The 13,731-nt window shown below is 43.9% G+C and overlaps 1 protein-coding gene across 4 annotated transcripts in view; it reads left to right on the forward strand.

Annotated features, from left to right (window-relative positions):
* Positions 1 to 13,731, forward strand: part of KLHL13 (kelch like family member 13) — a 368,477-nt gene that overhangs the window by 92,850 nt on the left and 261,896 nt on the right. Inside the window, exon 1 of one of the 4 annotated variants that reach the window (XM_069212538.1) lies at positions 10,291 to 11,264. The exons of 2 other annotated variants lie outside the window; for them this stretch is intronic. In XM_069212538.1, coding sequence (XP_069068639.1) covers positions 11,185 to 11,264 — 80 coding nt within the window. In that variant the 5' untranslated portion in view covers positions 10,291 to 11,184. Of the gene's footprint in view, positions 1 to 10,290; positions 11,778 to 13,731 lie in introns of those variants that run through there. One more of the 4 variants, XM_069212537.1, reaches the window with a different exon arrangement.

Genomic DNA, 13,731 nt, shown 5'->3' on the forward strand with positions numbered 1-13,731 from the left:
GGTTCCGATGCCGTGTTACCACGGAGACCGGTCCGAGGTGCGGCGGAAGTTATGAGGAGCCGGCAAGAGGGAGGCGCTGATCTTTGACACTGGAATAAATATTACAACTACAAACTACGGCGTGATATTGTTATATCTACAACATTTTGGCGACGAGTTGCCGGTTCTGGAAGCCAGTGGCAAGGCATCAGCAATTTTGAACTACGCGTGTGGTAGCTCATCGACGGCGTTGCGCTCACTGTAAAGGTAACGCAGACTGTGTTCCTTACTTGTACTAGTTGCTGAAGTGATATCGACTGCCTCGATCTTTTCAAAGATAAGAACTGGTATTAGAGGAAGGTACCTAGCGAGGTACTTCTCTAGTGAAAGGATAGAAGGACTAAAAATAAAATAAAAATCCAGTGAGATATTAGAAGAAAGTACAAAAGGAGGAAACTTGAATGCCTTGAACATTTTTATTTCACCTATTTAGTCATTTTAATGCGAATAAAGGTACAAACTGTACAGTGAACTAAATATTATGGATATGCCGACAATCACAGCACCTCCTCCATTCTTGTCAATACCAGGGCGGCCAGCAATAGAATGGGAGGAATGGCTGAACATTTTTGACAATTACTTAGAAGCTTTGGATGGACAAAGATTCCGCCCTAGTAGGAAGAAAGCTATTTTATTAAATGCTTTAGGAAAAGAAGGCCAACACATTTATAAATACCTTCCAGACTTACAAGTTCAGGGTGACGAAGTAGATGTGGATGTGTGCGCAGATGCCAGGAAAAAATTAGATTTAAGATTTGCTAAAGCTGAAAATGTTGTGATGAGATGACACAAATTTTATACCCAACCTCAAAGAGATGGAGAATCTATAGATGATTTTATTTCTAGGTTGAGAGAGTTAGTGGTCAAGTGTCAATTTGGTCAGATGGAAGATGAAATGATTCGTGATCAATTGATTGTTCAATGCAGAAGCAGGAAAATACAAGAGAGGTTATGGGCAGCAAGGAATCCCACTTTGAAGGATGCAGTTGATTTGGCCAAAGTCGTGGAAGAATCTGAATATTGTATGAGAGCAATGGAGAAATGGGAGACAAAGGATGAGGTAGCAGTTCTAAGCAAGCGACAGGACAGTTTTTCAAGCAAAGTCAGGATTGGCAACAGTAAACCTATAAGAGAAGCAGAGAATAAAAGATGTAACAAATGTGGAAGTTTCAATCACACGTCGGAAGCAAAGTTTTGTTTTGCTATAGGGAAGGAGTGTAGGAAATGTGGGCTCAGGGGTCACTTTGCAAGAATGTGTCCGGGTTTAAGGAGAAATAAGAACGTGGCAACACTCTTGCAAGAAGAGGTGGATGATAGCTTGTGTGAGACAAATATAAGTTCAGACAGAATATTGGCTGTTGGGGATGAAGGATGGAAAAAACAAAGACCCAAGGCACAATTTATGGTTCGAGGAAAACCAGTTGAATTGATGGTAGATTCCGGATCCTTATATACCATTATTCCAAGAAGTTTGTTCACTTCTGAATGGCCACAAGCAAGATTATTACCTAGAGATATAAGTCCTGGGGGATATCCAGGCGAGAAGATAGATCTCATTGGTTATATGATGGCTGATATCAAATTTGGAGGAAGAAGCACTAAAGGAAAAGTGTATGTAGCCGAATCGGGTCCACCAATCCTGGGATGGATCCATCAATATGATCTTCATATCATCATCAATCCTCGAGCTAAAACACAAATATTAGTTGTAGAAGAAGTAACGTTACAAGATATTCTCAGAGAGGCGGAAGGTGTTTTTCGAGAGGAAATGGGGCAACTAAAAGGTTATTGTCACAAAATTAACCTCAAAGACGCTGCAATTCCTGTACGACATAAAGTTAGGAGAATACCGATATTAGCTAGAGGACAGGTCAAAGACTTGATAAGAGAAATGCTATGTTGTGGAGTCATTGAGCCTGTCGAGGCATCAAATTGGGTATCTCCAGTTGTGATAACGAAGAAGTCTGATGGAAAACTTCGTTTTTGTGTTGATTTGAGAAGCTTGAATCAGAATGTGGTAATGGACAGTTTTCCTCTGCCTAACATCAATGAGCTGGTTTTGATGCTGAAAGGAGGAAGGTTTTTTTCAAAACTGGACTTAAAGGATGTGTATCATCAAGTAAGGTTACATCCTGAGTCAAAAATCTTGACATTTATCACAATGGAGGGCACGTTTCAGTTTACCAGAATGCCTTTTGGTTTGTGTTCAGCCGCAAGTGTCTTTCAGAGAGTGATGAATGACTTACTCAAAGAAATTCCGAATGTTATATATTTTCAGGATGATATACTAATTTTTGGAGAGACAGTGGAAAATCACAATTTGACTCTGATGCTGGTTCTAGATAAAATTTTTAAATCAGGTTTAACGCTGAGAAAAGAGAAGTGCATATTCTTAGCTAAGGAAGTGGAATATCTGGGTCACACATTGTCGCAAGATGGGGTGAAGCCAAAGAGAGATCTATTGAGAGCCATCAAATTGGCACCATGTCCTGTGAATAAAGACCAGTTAAAGTCGTTTTTGGGTTTAGTGGAGTACTATTCCAAGTTCGTGGAGAATTTTGCATCGAAGACGGAGGAACTTGAAAAATTATTGAGAAAAGGTGTGGTTTTTGATTGGGGCGCAACACAAGAACGGTGTTTTGAATCAATCCAGAAGGAAATTTGTGAAGCTGACATTCTAGTGCCTTTTGATGTGGGAAAAGAATCGATAATTACAGTAGATGCTAGTGCCACTGGTATTGGTGCTATCTTATCACAAAAACATGATTTAAAGGAAAGAACAATTGCCTTTGCATCACGTTCCTTGACACCGACAGAGCGCAACTACTCGGTAATAGAGAAGGAGGCATTAGCTGCGACATGGAGCATGGAACATTTCAGGATGTATATTTGGGGAAAACGATTCAAGTTGCGAACTGATCACAAACCTCTGGTGAAGGTGTTGACCCCAGGTGGAGCTGAAAAAGGTTCTTCTAGACTGATCAGACTTGCTACGAGGTCTCAAGAGTACAACTATACTGTAGATTATATACCAGGATGGAGAAATGTACAAGCTGACTGTCTTTCACGTTTATCACAAGACTGGGAATTGTTGGATGAAGAGTATAGTAGTATTCAAGATTGTGAGGATCTAGTTGCAAGTGTCGGGGATGTAGTGCAATGGTCATCGGGAGCATTGAGTAAAGAGGAATGGTGTCAAGCCATGGCAGGTGATGAGGAAATGAGGGAAGTGATCAGAATGATAGTGAGTGGTAGACGTAGAGAGAGTACACTGCCAAAAAATGTATGGACGTATGGTAAGATATTAGATGAACTCTCATGTGTGGGTGAATATATTGTTGTTCGTGGTGAAAAATATGTTCCTCCTGTAGGGGTGAGGAGGAACATTTTTAATATTGCACATGAGGGTCATTTAGGGCAAACGTTGATGAAGAGGAGGCTCAGAGAACATTTCTGGTGGCCAGGGATGGATGACGATATTGTACACTGGGTGGAGAGATGTGATGTGTGTGTACGCAGTGAAAAGAGTCTGAAGGTGGGCAAACAATCTTTGATGGGTCACATTGAGGATCCTGGTCAAGCATGGCATACTGTATGTGGGGATTTCATTGGTCCTTTAAGTGGAGTTAAACACATGTCTAGGTTTGCATTTGTTTTGATGGATGTTCATTCGAAATGGATAATAGTGAAATTTATGTCAGAGATAACCACAGCATCCACAGTGAGAGTTTTGTCTGAAATATTTAGGGAAGAAGGATGCCCTGTATGTTTGGTGACGGATAATGGTACACAACTCACCTCTTATGAAATGAAAGAGTTTTTATTATTGATGGGTGTTAAACATTCAAGGACAGCACTTTATAATCCGCAAGGAAATGGAATGGTGGAAAGAGCCAACAGGATGGTTAAGGGGGCCATACAACAAACACTGGCTAGTGGCATGGATGTTGAAGGTATGGTTGCGGATGTTGTGTGGGCATATCGCACCACTGTTAATGGTGTTACTGGATGTTCACCGTTTTTCATGATGAGGGGTAGAAGACCGAATTCTAAATTGACTCCGTTTTGGTTGAGAGAACTTGCTAGCAATAATATAGGAACATTTGAGGGTGAGAATAAATGTGGAGATTCTGCAGATGGTGGTAAAGATAAGAACAAAATTTGGCCGGGTGATTGGGTGAAAGTTAAGTCTGGGAGAATTGTTAGAGGGTTGAATAAATTCAAAGGGCCATTTCAAGTCAAGGAAGTTCATCCTTGGTATGCGATATTGAGCAATGGTGAGCGATGGAATCTCAGGAGAGTGGCAAAGTGTAATTATACAAAAAATATGATTGCAGAAGATAAGATCAGTGATGGATGCAGTGGATGTATGTTTGACGAACTGGTAATGAAACCTGTTGCACAGCATTCTAGTTGTACAGGTGATATGCTGCCTGGTTTTATGGAAGATGGTGGGGTGAGACAACAAGAGTTTAGTGAATACAGGAATGAAGTTGTGAGGGAGAGATCACATAGAGTTAAGAAAGCACCAGCGTATTTGGCTGATTATGTAAAGTAAAAATGTAATCTATTTTTACTCTCAGGAATGGTTAGGGTAGTATCGGTGTTTCAGTGAGTTACAGTTTAAGTTGTTAATTCATACAGTTCAATATTTGATATTTTAGTGATTCTGCTTAAACAATGAAAGGAAGAAGATATGTTGTAATGTGTTTGTACATTCAAGCGCGCGAGCTCTTGGCGGGTCCGATGCCGTGTTACCACGGAGACCGGTCCGAGGTGCGGCGGCAGTTACGAGGAGCCGGCAAGAGGGAGGCGCTGATCTTTGACACTGGAATAAATATTACAACTACAAACTACGGCGTGATATTGTTATATCTACAACATGTCTCACTTTGGGCCTCATTATGACCCTGGTGGTAGAGAACCGCCAGGGCCAACGGGGGCGGGGGCGGGAGCACCGCCGACAGGCCGGCGGTGCTCCCTTGGGCATTCTGACCGCGGCGCTTTGGCCGCGGTCAGAACGGGAAAACCGGCGGTCTCCCGCCGGTTTTCCACTGCCCCTAAGAATCCTCCAAGGCGGCGCAGCTCGCTGCGCCGCCGAGGGGATTCTGACAATCCTTACCGCCATCCTGTTCCTGGCGGCTCGCCCGCCAGGAACAGGATGGCGGTAAGGATTGTCGTGGGGCCCCTGGGGGCCCCTGCAGTGCCCATGCCAGTGGCATGGGCACTGCAGGGGCCCCCGTAAGAGGGCCCCGCTAGTATTTCACTGTCTTCGTCGCAGACAGTGAAATACGCGACGGGTGCAGTAGCACCCGTCGCACCTTCCCACTCCGCCGGCTCGATTACGAGCCGGCATCCTCGTGGGAAGGGAGTTTTTCCCTGGGCTGGCGGGCGGTCTTTTGGAGACCGCCCGCCAGCCCAGGGAAAAACTCATAATACCCTCCGCGGTCTTCTGACCGCGGAGCGGTGTTATGGAGGGCGGCATCCTGGCGGGCGGCCTCCGCCGCCCGCCAGGGTCATAATGAGGCCCTTTGTCTTAATGTGCTAACCTGAGATTTGAAAGTCTAAGCATATTTTTATACATATCCCTCTAGTGATAACAAAACCCGACTGGTCCTTACTCCATCGCTAATAATGGGACATACACATCTTTGAGACTTATCTAATCTTTAAATGTGGCAGCCTTCCCTCTTTAATGGCCAAGGGAACTCTGATTTTTGGGGATCATGGTTCTGGCTCATGTTGCTCCCCTCTCCTCACTCCCAAGAGCCTTGATTATCAAGGTTGTATGTTGGTCCCTGTGGCTCTAGCCCAGAGATTTCAAACTGGGGGCAGGCCCCTGGGGAGGCCTCATTAATCTGGGGGTGGGGGGGGGGGGGGCGGCAGGTGCTAGTCAAGGAAAAGCATCATGCTGATAACAGTGCTTTGTTTTAAGTGAAAAAATGAGCTACAATAATACACTCTGTTATGGCCCATCACTTACAAAGGGGAATGGACTCCACATAATCCTCAAACCCCTCCCTCGAAACTCCCATTTCTGATAAAGAAACACACTTTGGACACGTGCACACATTAGTAAGACCCAGATGACTAGAATAATAGGTTGCCAATTGTGTATTTGATTGCATTTTTTTCAAGGGACAGCCGAACAAAATTTAAACATTGCTGATTTTCTAGAATAATTATTTTCATATTGGTGTTTTTTTTTGTGGTTACATCGGGGAGTCCGGTGGCATTAAAACAATTGAAGACCATTGCTGTAGCTTCGCCCCACCAAATATGGTTCTCTGTGTCTGCTTCTCCCTCAGAAGGAGGCCACCTATTTGTCCCTGGTGTAAGACGTCTTTGATGTGGACTTTCTGAATCTTCCAACCCTGCCTACAAGCCTCCATCAACCATCTAGGCTTCACAAAATCCACAGCCAAGTCCAAGTACCTGAAGTTATGCCATTAGATTTACCGATTTTGATAAACCCCTTCATGTCCTCTCTAGTTGGCGTTTTTTCCTCTATCCAAATATGTGGTAAAAATAAGGGTCTAGGTTTATACCTGTAAAAAGTTTGTCTAGCGACTGCTGAGGGTTCTTTTTTCCACCTCCATTGAGACCACTGAGGCCATGGAGTGACAGCTGGGTTGGGGGGTGTAGTGTGTGTGTGTGTGTGTGTGTGTGTGTGTGTGTGTGTGTGTGTGTGTGTGTATATATATATATATATATATATATATATATATATATATATAGTGCTCTCTGGTCTTCTGCATGAACCATTCATATAAAAGCCTTCAAGCATTTATGGTTCCTTTTATTTCAGCAAGGTGTATTGGTATTAACGAATGTACAGATGTGTGCACCTACAGAACTGTGTTTAAAGCGAGGGCACTCTGTGCCGATAAGGTGCACACAATTTGAATAAAAGCTCATGTGTGACATGCTGGTCCTTTGTGCCTCAGTCTGGTGCAGTTTTTCAGGGACTAGATGTTTTCACAGATCACCCCTCTTTCATCCCACAAATGTGCTAGACTTAAGTATTATTTTGGAGATTTGTCACGCTGTCTTTTTCTTTCAAGTCTGTAGCTTGTGGTCATGCCACGGGCGTTAGATACTTGTTCTGCTGTCAAGATCCTTGTTGCGCATGGTGATCTTAAAACATACGGTATACAGTCTTTTCCAGAGCCAAGGCTACTTGAATTACCTCTCAAGGCATGTTTGTGTATTCTACAGGATGGGTGAGTGGATAGCACACTTCTCCTAGGCTTTAGCCCATTGTTTTGCTTTTGACACTTAGGTTCTTGTTTTTTTTATTTGTATTGTTTTGACTCGTTGGCTCTTAAGCCAGCTAAACCAAGGTCAGATTTGTGCTATGTTTTAAAATGCTACTGGGCCCTTCTGCTTTTTTTTTTTTTTTAAGCTCCTGCAACATGCAGCAGTAACTGAACAGTCCCATGACCTTGTACCTTTTTATCCACCAACCAAAAAAAGGCAGGTGTACATGTTGCTGATCTTTGTTATGGCGTGAAGATGTTCGGCAAGTTAGCTCGTCTGAAATATTTCACAGTCTGGGACGCGCTACCATTGCAGCATCAATGGGGGCTGGAGCTCTGAAGGGGGGGGGGGGGGGGCATTGAGCCCTGATGATAATTGCTGTATTTTACTACCTCGGCAGCAGTTAAACGGCCATTGTCCCTGCTTGCACGAGGGCCCATAGCATCCTTGTTATGTTATCGCACATAATAAATCGGAGTGTCCAGGTTGGCAGTCCAGCTGCAGCCATCTCTCCATTAAGTGTCAATTATCTTTATTTTCAGGTTTTATATAGCACAAGCTTGTCCCAAGGACATTGCACTCCTTTACAAGATAACCATATAATATTAAATATTTTTTGTCACTGGAAAATGAAGTGAATTGTCCAGAATCATACGGTGTTGAGCTAATTCCATGATTTAAACCTGGTAACCCAGTTCCAAAGCCGGCATCTCTAGTCAGCAGGCTTGATACAATTATTCTTTCTAAACTGAGGTGGGATGATTGCACACACCCTCGCATTCCCAGCACTCAGTTTGCCCCAGCGCACCATGGTAAATGGAGTACATGTTAACACTTTCTTTAGTACTCTTTAATTTTTCAGCCTTGTTGGTGAAGCCTGTGCTGTGTTACTGTAGACGTGTTTCTGGATTCATTCCTTTATCAGGAGAGAGCAACAAGTCATTTTTGGGGTACTGGAAATGCTGCCCAAAGTCTTCTCGTGTCTCTGCACCACTCACTCAATTCAGAAACACGTGTCTAGAGTTACAAAGCACAGGCTGCAACAACAAGGGTTAAAAATTAAAGAATACTACTGAAGTCAGTGTTGCGTGCACTGCATTTACCATTATTCATTGGGGCAAATGGAGTGCTGGACAGTGAGGCAGTGTACTCCCACCCTCCTACAATCATGCTTTCTATAATGCAGCCTGCTGTCATACACCTACTTACAATTAAAAGATCGAATTTGATTATCTATTTAGACTTATGGTCTACACAATGTTGTCTCTTCTACGCTGGAAAACTGACTGCAACTTTGTTTAGGTTGAGCGCAAGGGATTTTCTAACCAGCTGCAGTTAGGATTTGGCAAAAAATGGCTAAAACGTTTGTGTTTGATTTGAAAGTACATGTATTGTATTTAATGTTGTGACCACTTTGACTCTTCACTGTGCTGAAGGAGGTTTACTTTTAACGGCCTTTTCATTTTTAGTTGTTCTAAGCAGAGTGAAAGGTGCTTAGGTCAATATGGCTCATTTGGCAAAGTTTGATCCTAAAATTATGGAAATTCGTTCCTTTTGCACCAGGTGCATTCTCTGTTTTGTTTTTTGCATGATAGATCTTTGGTTGTCAGCTCCTCGTGGCTCGTGTGATGCTTTGCAAAATTTGCTTGAGAATGAACATGAGTTTTCATAGCAGCCACTGTTCCCCCCCCCCCCAAGAGAACCATTTTGATCTCAAGGAGACTCTTTTCAGAGTTTGTGTAAGCCCCCTTCACCCTTCGAGGTGTACTAATCAAGTGGGAAGGACTCTGGTCCCATCTTCTTAAGGCAATTGCGCATTTTATATTTTTCTAACTTGCAAAATTACACACATCATTTTTTTGTAAATGGGTGCAAACACCTATTTGATTGCCTAAGCCATTTATTGCCATTTTGCCTCCCTGTTGGGATCTCGCACACTATTTGGTCATGATGCAGCATGTAGATTTCTGGTATGGATTTGACCATCTCTTAGAGTTCTCAGGGTTTTCCTGGTTATTGCTACAGGTGTTTTGGAACTCACTGAGCACATTCACAAGGATCTCTTCATCATCCCTTCCATGGGGTACTTTGGTATGACAGTTAACTGTCGAGCTTTGGACCATAATGGTGCTTTGTGGTGGGTCATGATTCCTTATCATTAGACTCCACCTTCATGTCTTTTTTTTTTTTTTTTTTTTTTTAATGTCTCACTTCACCTCTTCTTCCACTACGCACTCGACAGCCGTCTTATTGGTGGGGCAGATTGACCACACATCTAGTTTCCAAGTGCACCTGTTGCTTTATGTTGAACCAGTAAGACCTTTTGCTACTACTTTTTGTACTAGTTGACAAGATTAATGCCTACAGCAGCAAAAGGTCTTGCAAGTTCCCTTAAGGGGAGTTATATACAAATACATAGATGGTTTTCGGAACCAAGTGTGGATTTGCAAGTTGCACTAAAATGCGAGAGGATACATGCACACTTTGGTGATAGTGGCAATGGCCCAGTGTTAAAGTGCAGGTGAACAGGCCTGTTTTAATTCCAGTTATTTATCACATGGAAGTTCCGCTGACATTAGAAGGTTGCTCTAAGCGTTGCATCAACACCAGGATGCCCGGTGGGCTGAAAACCTCTACCTCTAAGGCACAGTTTATAACATTCGTGTTCAGGCACTTCCACTATGTTATAGCATCAACTGTCTGCCTTGTAGATGTGCTAATATATATATATATATATATATATATATATATATATATATATATATATATATGTGTGTATATATGGGTGTATATATATATATATATATATATATATATTTATATTTATATCTGTGTCTGTCGGTTTGTCAGGAGAGCATGCTTTTTTAGCTTTCAGTCCTGGCTTAAAGAGCCGGGTTCCACAGGCATCTCCGTTTGGGTGGTTGTCAGATTCTCTTTCAAGTTAAGCGCAGGAGCTGCAGAGTGACTTCTGCTGTGTATCTAAGCTTTAATAAGCATCATTTAATCTCCTAGCCTTGCCTCTGGCTTGATTTCTCTGGGGAGCACTACATTTGGGACCCCTTTCTGCTTGGTGTACCATGCAGCATATGGCTCTGCGCACATATTTTACGTTTTTAAGGAGGTCGAATAATTGAGGCCTTTGTATACGTCTCCAAAAACATTAATTCGAAAGGCAAGCTTGTGTATCCATAATTCGAAGAATTCCGTTGATGATTTATAGTTTTAACCCTTCCTGCAGTATCCGGACATGTAATGGCCGGGAACATGTACCCTCTATTTTTAGCAAGCAGCAGCCCCCTAGAACGGACACATTTATCGAACGGGCGGTGCAGTCGAGTTTCCCTTGCCCGTTACCTTGAACTCTCCGTGCATTTCTCTTGGGATGAAGTGCCTGGACTGCTGTTTACCGGCAGCGCTGTTTTCAACCCCCCCTGTCAGTCTCCGGAGCCCCTGGAGGTCATCCATCAGACCACCGCGCTCCAGAGCCCGGTCCCAGCTGGACACCTGCGCGGCCGTCTGCTTTGTCAGTACTTCCAGCAATTTGCGCTCTGTCAGGGGGGAGGGGGCATCGAATTAGGCTGCCGAAGATAGCGTCCCTGCGAGGAGGGCTATGCTGCTGCTCCGCAGAGGGCAGACGCGGATCTTCCCGCTCCCGCGGCGCCGTCTTCAGTGCCGGGGATCGAGACACGGAGAGTGAGGTCTGCCCTTGCGGGGGGAAGCATGCCTACCCTGGCGGCCGTGGTGTCCTGCCTCCTTGGACCTGGATTACACAGACCGATCCGTCTTAAATGGGCTTTTTTCACGATGCCCCCCGTGCTTCGTTTGGCCGGAGCCGGGCGCTGGGAGGAGCGGTGCTGCTGAATTTGTTCGCCGGGGCCCAGGGCTATGCTGAGATTCATCTCACGTTGGCATTGTTGCAGCTCACAGGAAGACTGCGCGGAGGATGACAAGTGCATTTTGAGTAGGTGCGTTGTTTTCTCCTCTGCCTTTGTTCGGCGCCGGCGTGGGTCGGGCGGGAGGTTAGTGCTGAAGGTGCAGATTGTGCAGCTGTGCTGCAGTGTTCCCCGCGCAGGTGGCACAGCAGCGCCGCGCGCCTCGTCGTGCACCTCAGTGAGGCGCGCTGCTGCAGGGCGCTGCCGAGCTCGGGGCTCACTGCGGGCAGCGCTCCCTCGCGAGGCGGGACGGGCTCGTCAGCGCGCCGGAGGGGACAGGCGGATTTAAAAGGAGAAGTCTGGCAGCCCCCGGGGCACACTGCCAGCTGGGCTCGAGGGCAGCGGCGGAGCTGCAGCAGTCCTTCCACTCGTGTGTGGGATGGCTGCCCGCGCTGCCAGCCTGCTATGGAAACGCTCTGTACTGTCACTCTAGTGCCCTAGTGACAACATGCCATTGAGATGGAAAGCCAGCGCTCCAGCAATGTGGAAATTCCAAGTGCCCGTGCTTAAGGCGTCCAGGTCCTCGCCACTGTCTCCAGCGTACATGTAAGTGAAAGGGGGGAAGGTCACGACTGTCGCCTGCAGCCTTTCCATCGGTTTTAGCGACATTGCCGTATTGTTGTCCTCCGCACAGGGTTTGTGCTGTCATGGTGGCGTTTGTGCTGTGAAGCTACACAAAAGGACGTTGCACCAGTTCTGATTCATTCTCAATATGCACAATAGACTGTACGGGGATGGTCTAAAATATTTATCGTCTCTAAGCCAGATAGTGACATGAGTATTGCTAGTTAATTAAAAACACAAATACACCCCGTTTTCTCCTGTTTGGGACAGTGCATGCCATTTCTGAAACGAGTGGTAACCGTGCGAACTCTTTTAAAGGTGTTTTTCAAATATTACCGACTGCTAAAAACTTACTTTTAAAGGATGTTTCCAAATTGTTGGAGCTTTGTCATTTGTTTCTAGTCCATTTGTCATTTTTTGTTAATATTTTGTCTTGTGCACAGGATTTCAACCGGCATATTGGTGTGTTGGGTTTGAGCAAAGTGAAATGTGTACCTTATTGAACAGTGTTTTACCACGCCTGGTTTTATTTTGACTAGTTGTACAATGCTTTTGTGGTTCGAGCTTAAATTTTTCAAAGCCATTTGTATTTGAGGGTACATTTTTCTTTGTTATGGTTATTTTTAAAAAATGGGGGCCGCGGAGGAGGTACTATTTTTGCGAAGCTTGTGATTTTATTCAAAACGTACATTAATTTTTGGTGTTTTTTTTAAGTATCGAATAAAACAAATATTGGCGGTTGTGAGAGCTGGGTATATTTAAGATTTTGAATTCGATGCTTACCGTTTGCTACAACTTTGTGTCTGTAAGCAAAAGAAGGGTCTAGTGCGCCATTTCTGTTTTGGTTGTAAGAATGAAATATATAATTCACAAATATTTCTTATTTCTACTGTGTGTAGGGAGAATACATCCACTTCCACCAAGACCTATATCGTTTAGAAATTGTATACTGTTATGCAGTGGGTAAAACCAAAAACTCCGTTTCATTTAGGGTTTATTCCCATAATAGTGGTCTACTGTACATTTTTTTTATGCCAGAGTATTGGAAGGCAATAGCTCATTGCTCTTCTTTAATCTTATTCAGGCAGTATGATTTCTGTTTTTGGTTTCAGTCCAATAAATGCTCTAGCTGAGTGCAGAACAATTGAATAAATGCCCTTGAAATAGAATGCACACAAATCCAATATTTCCTATATATTTGTGTATGAAACTAAACCAGCAGCTTTGTCTTCTGCAAGTTCCATGTTTTCCTGGTTCTTCACACCCTGTTGTGTTGGCAGGTGTCTTTCGTATTGGGCAGGTGAATCTCCCCCTGAATGTCTGATCTGATGCTATAGTTTTTTTGTGCTCTTGTGTTCAGATCTATTTTGGATGGGGGCTCATCAGAGAGGCTGAGGCATTGAACAGGCTGTTAAAGTGCTTGAACAGGCTGCCGAAAGTTAGCAAGTGGAGGAACGCGAGGCACTTAGTGGGTTGTGGGCAGAGGGGAATAGCCTCCTGGCCCCAGGCTATTTGTTTTGAAATAATGATACCGACTAGCGTGAAGGATTATTTACCATGCCATTGGCTCTACTTGTTTGCACACTTTTCAGTTTGGTGTAAAATAAAACAAAATCCATCATTTCCCCCAGACTACCCATTCTCCCCAAAATACTTTAAGAAATTGTAATAAATTGCACTAGCCTACTAAAATATTTTTTGCGGGGCACCTATTTGTAAATGCAGGTTGAAGGAAAGATGAATATTTTTCTGTACGAATCTCGTCTACTCCGTAATGTTTGTAGCTTCACTTGGTATAAGTAGTATATTTACTTTAGTTCCTTAAGATTACAGATTAGAGGCTAGATTTGCTCAGAGCATGTATTGTAATTGACACAGCGCCTTGAAGTGGGTATGGCAACAATTCTCAGTCTTTAACCCTGTGCCGTATATTTAT

This window comes from Pleurodeles waltl, chromosome 2_1, assembly GCF_031143425.1.
Source record: "Pleurodeles waltl isolate 20211129_DDA chromosome 2_1, aPleWal1.hap1.20221129, whole genome shotgun sequence".
In the NCBI taxonomy this organism is placed as follows: domain Eukaryota; kingdom Metazoa; phylum Chordata; class Amphibia; order Caudata; family Salamandridae; genus Pleurodeles; species Pleurodeles waltl.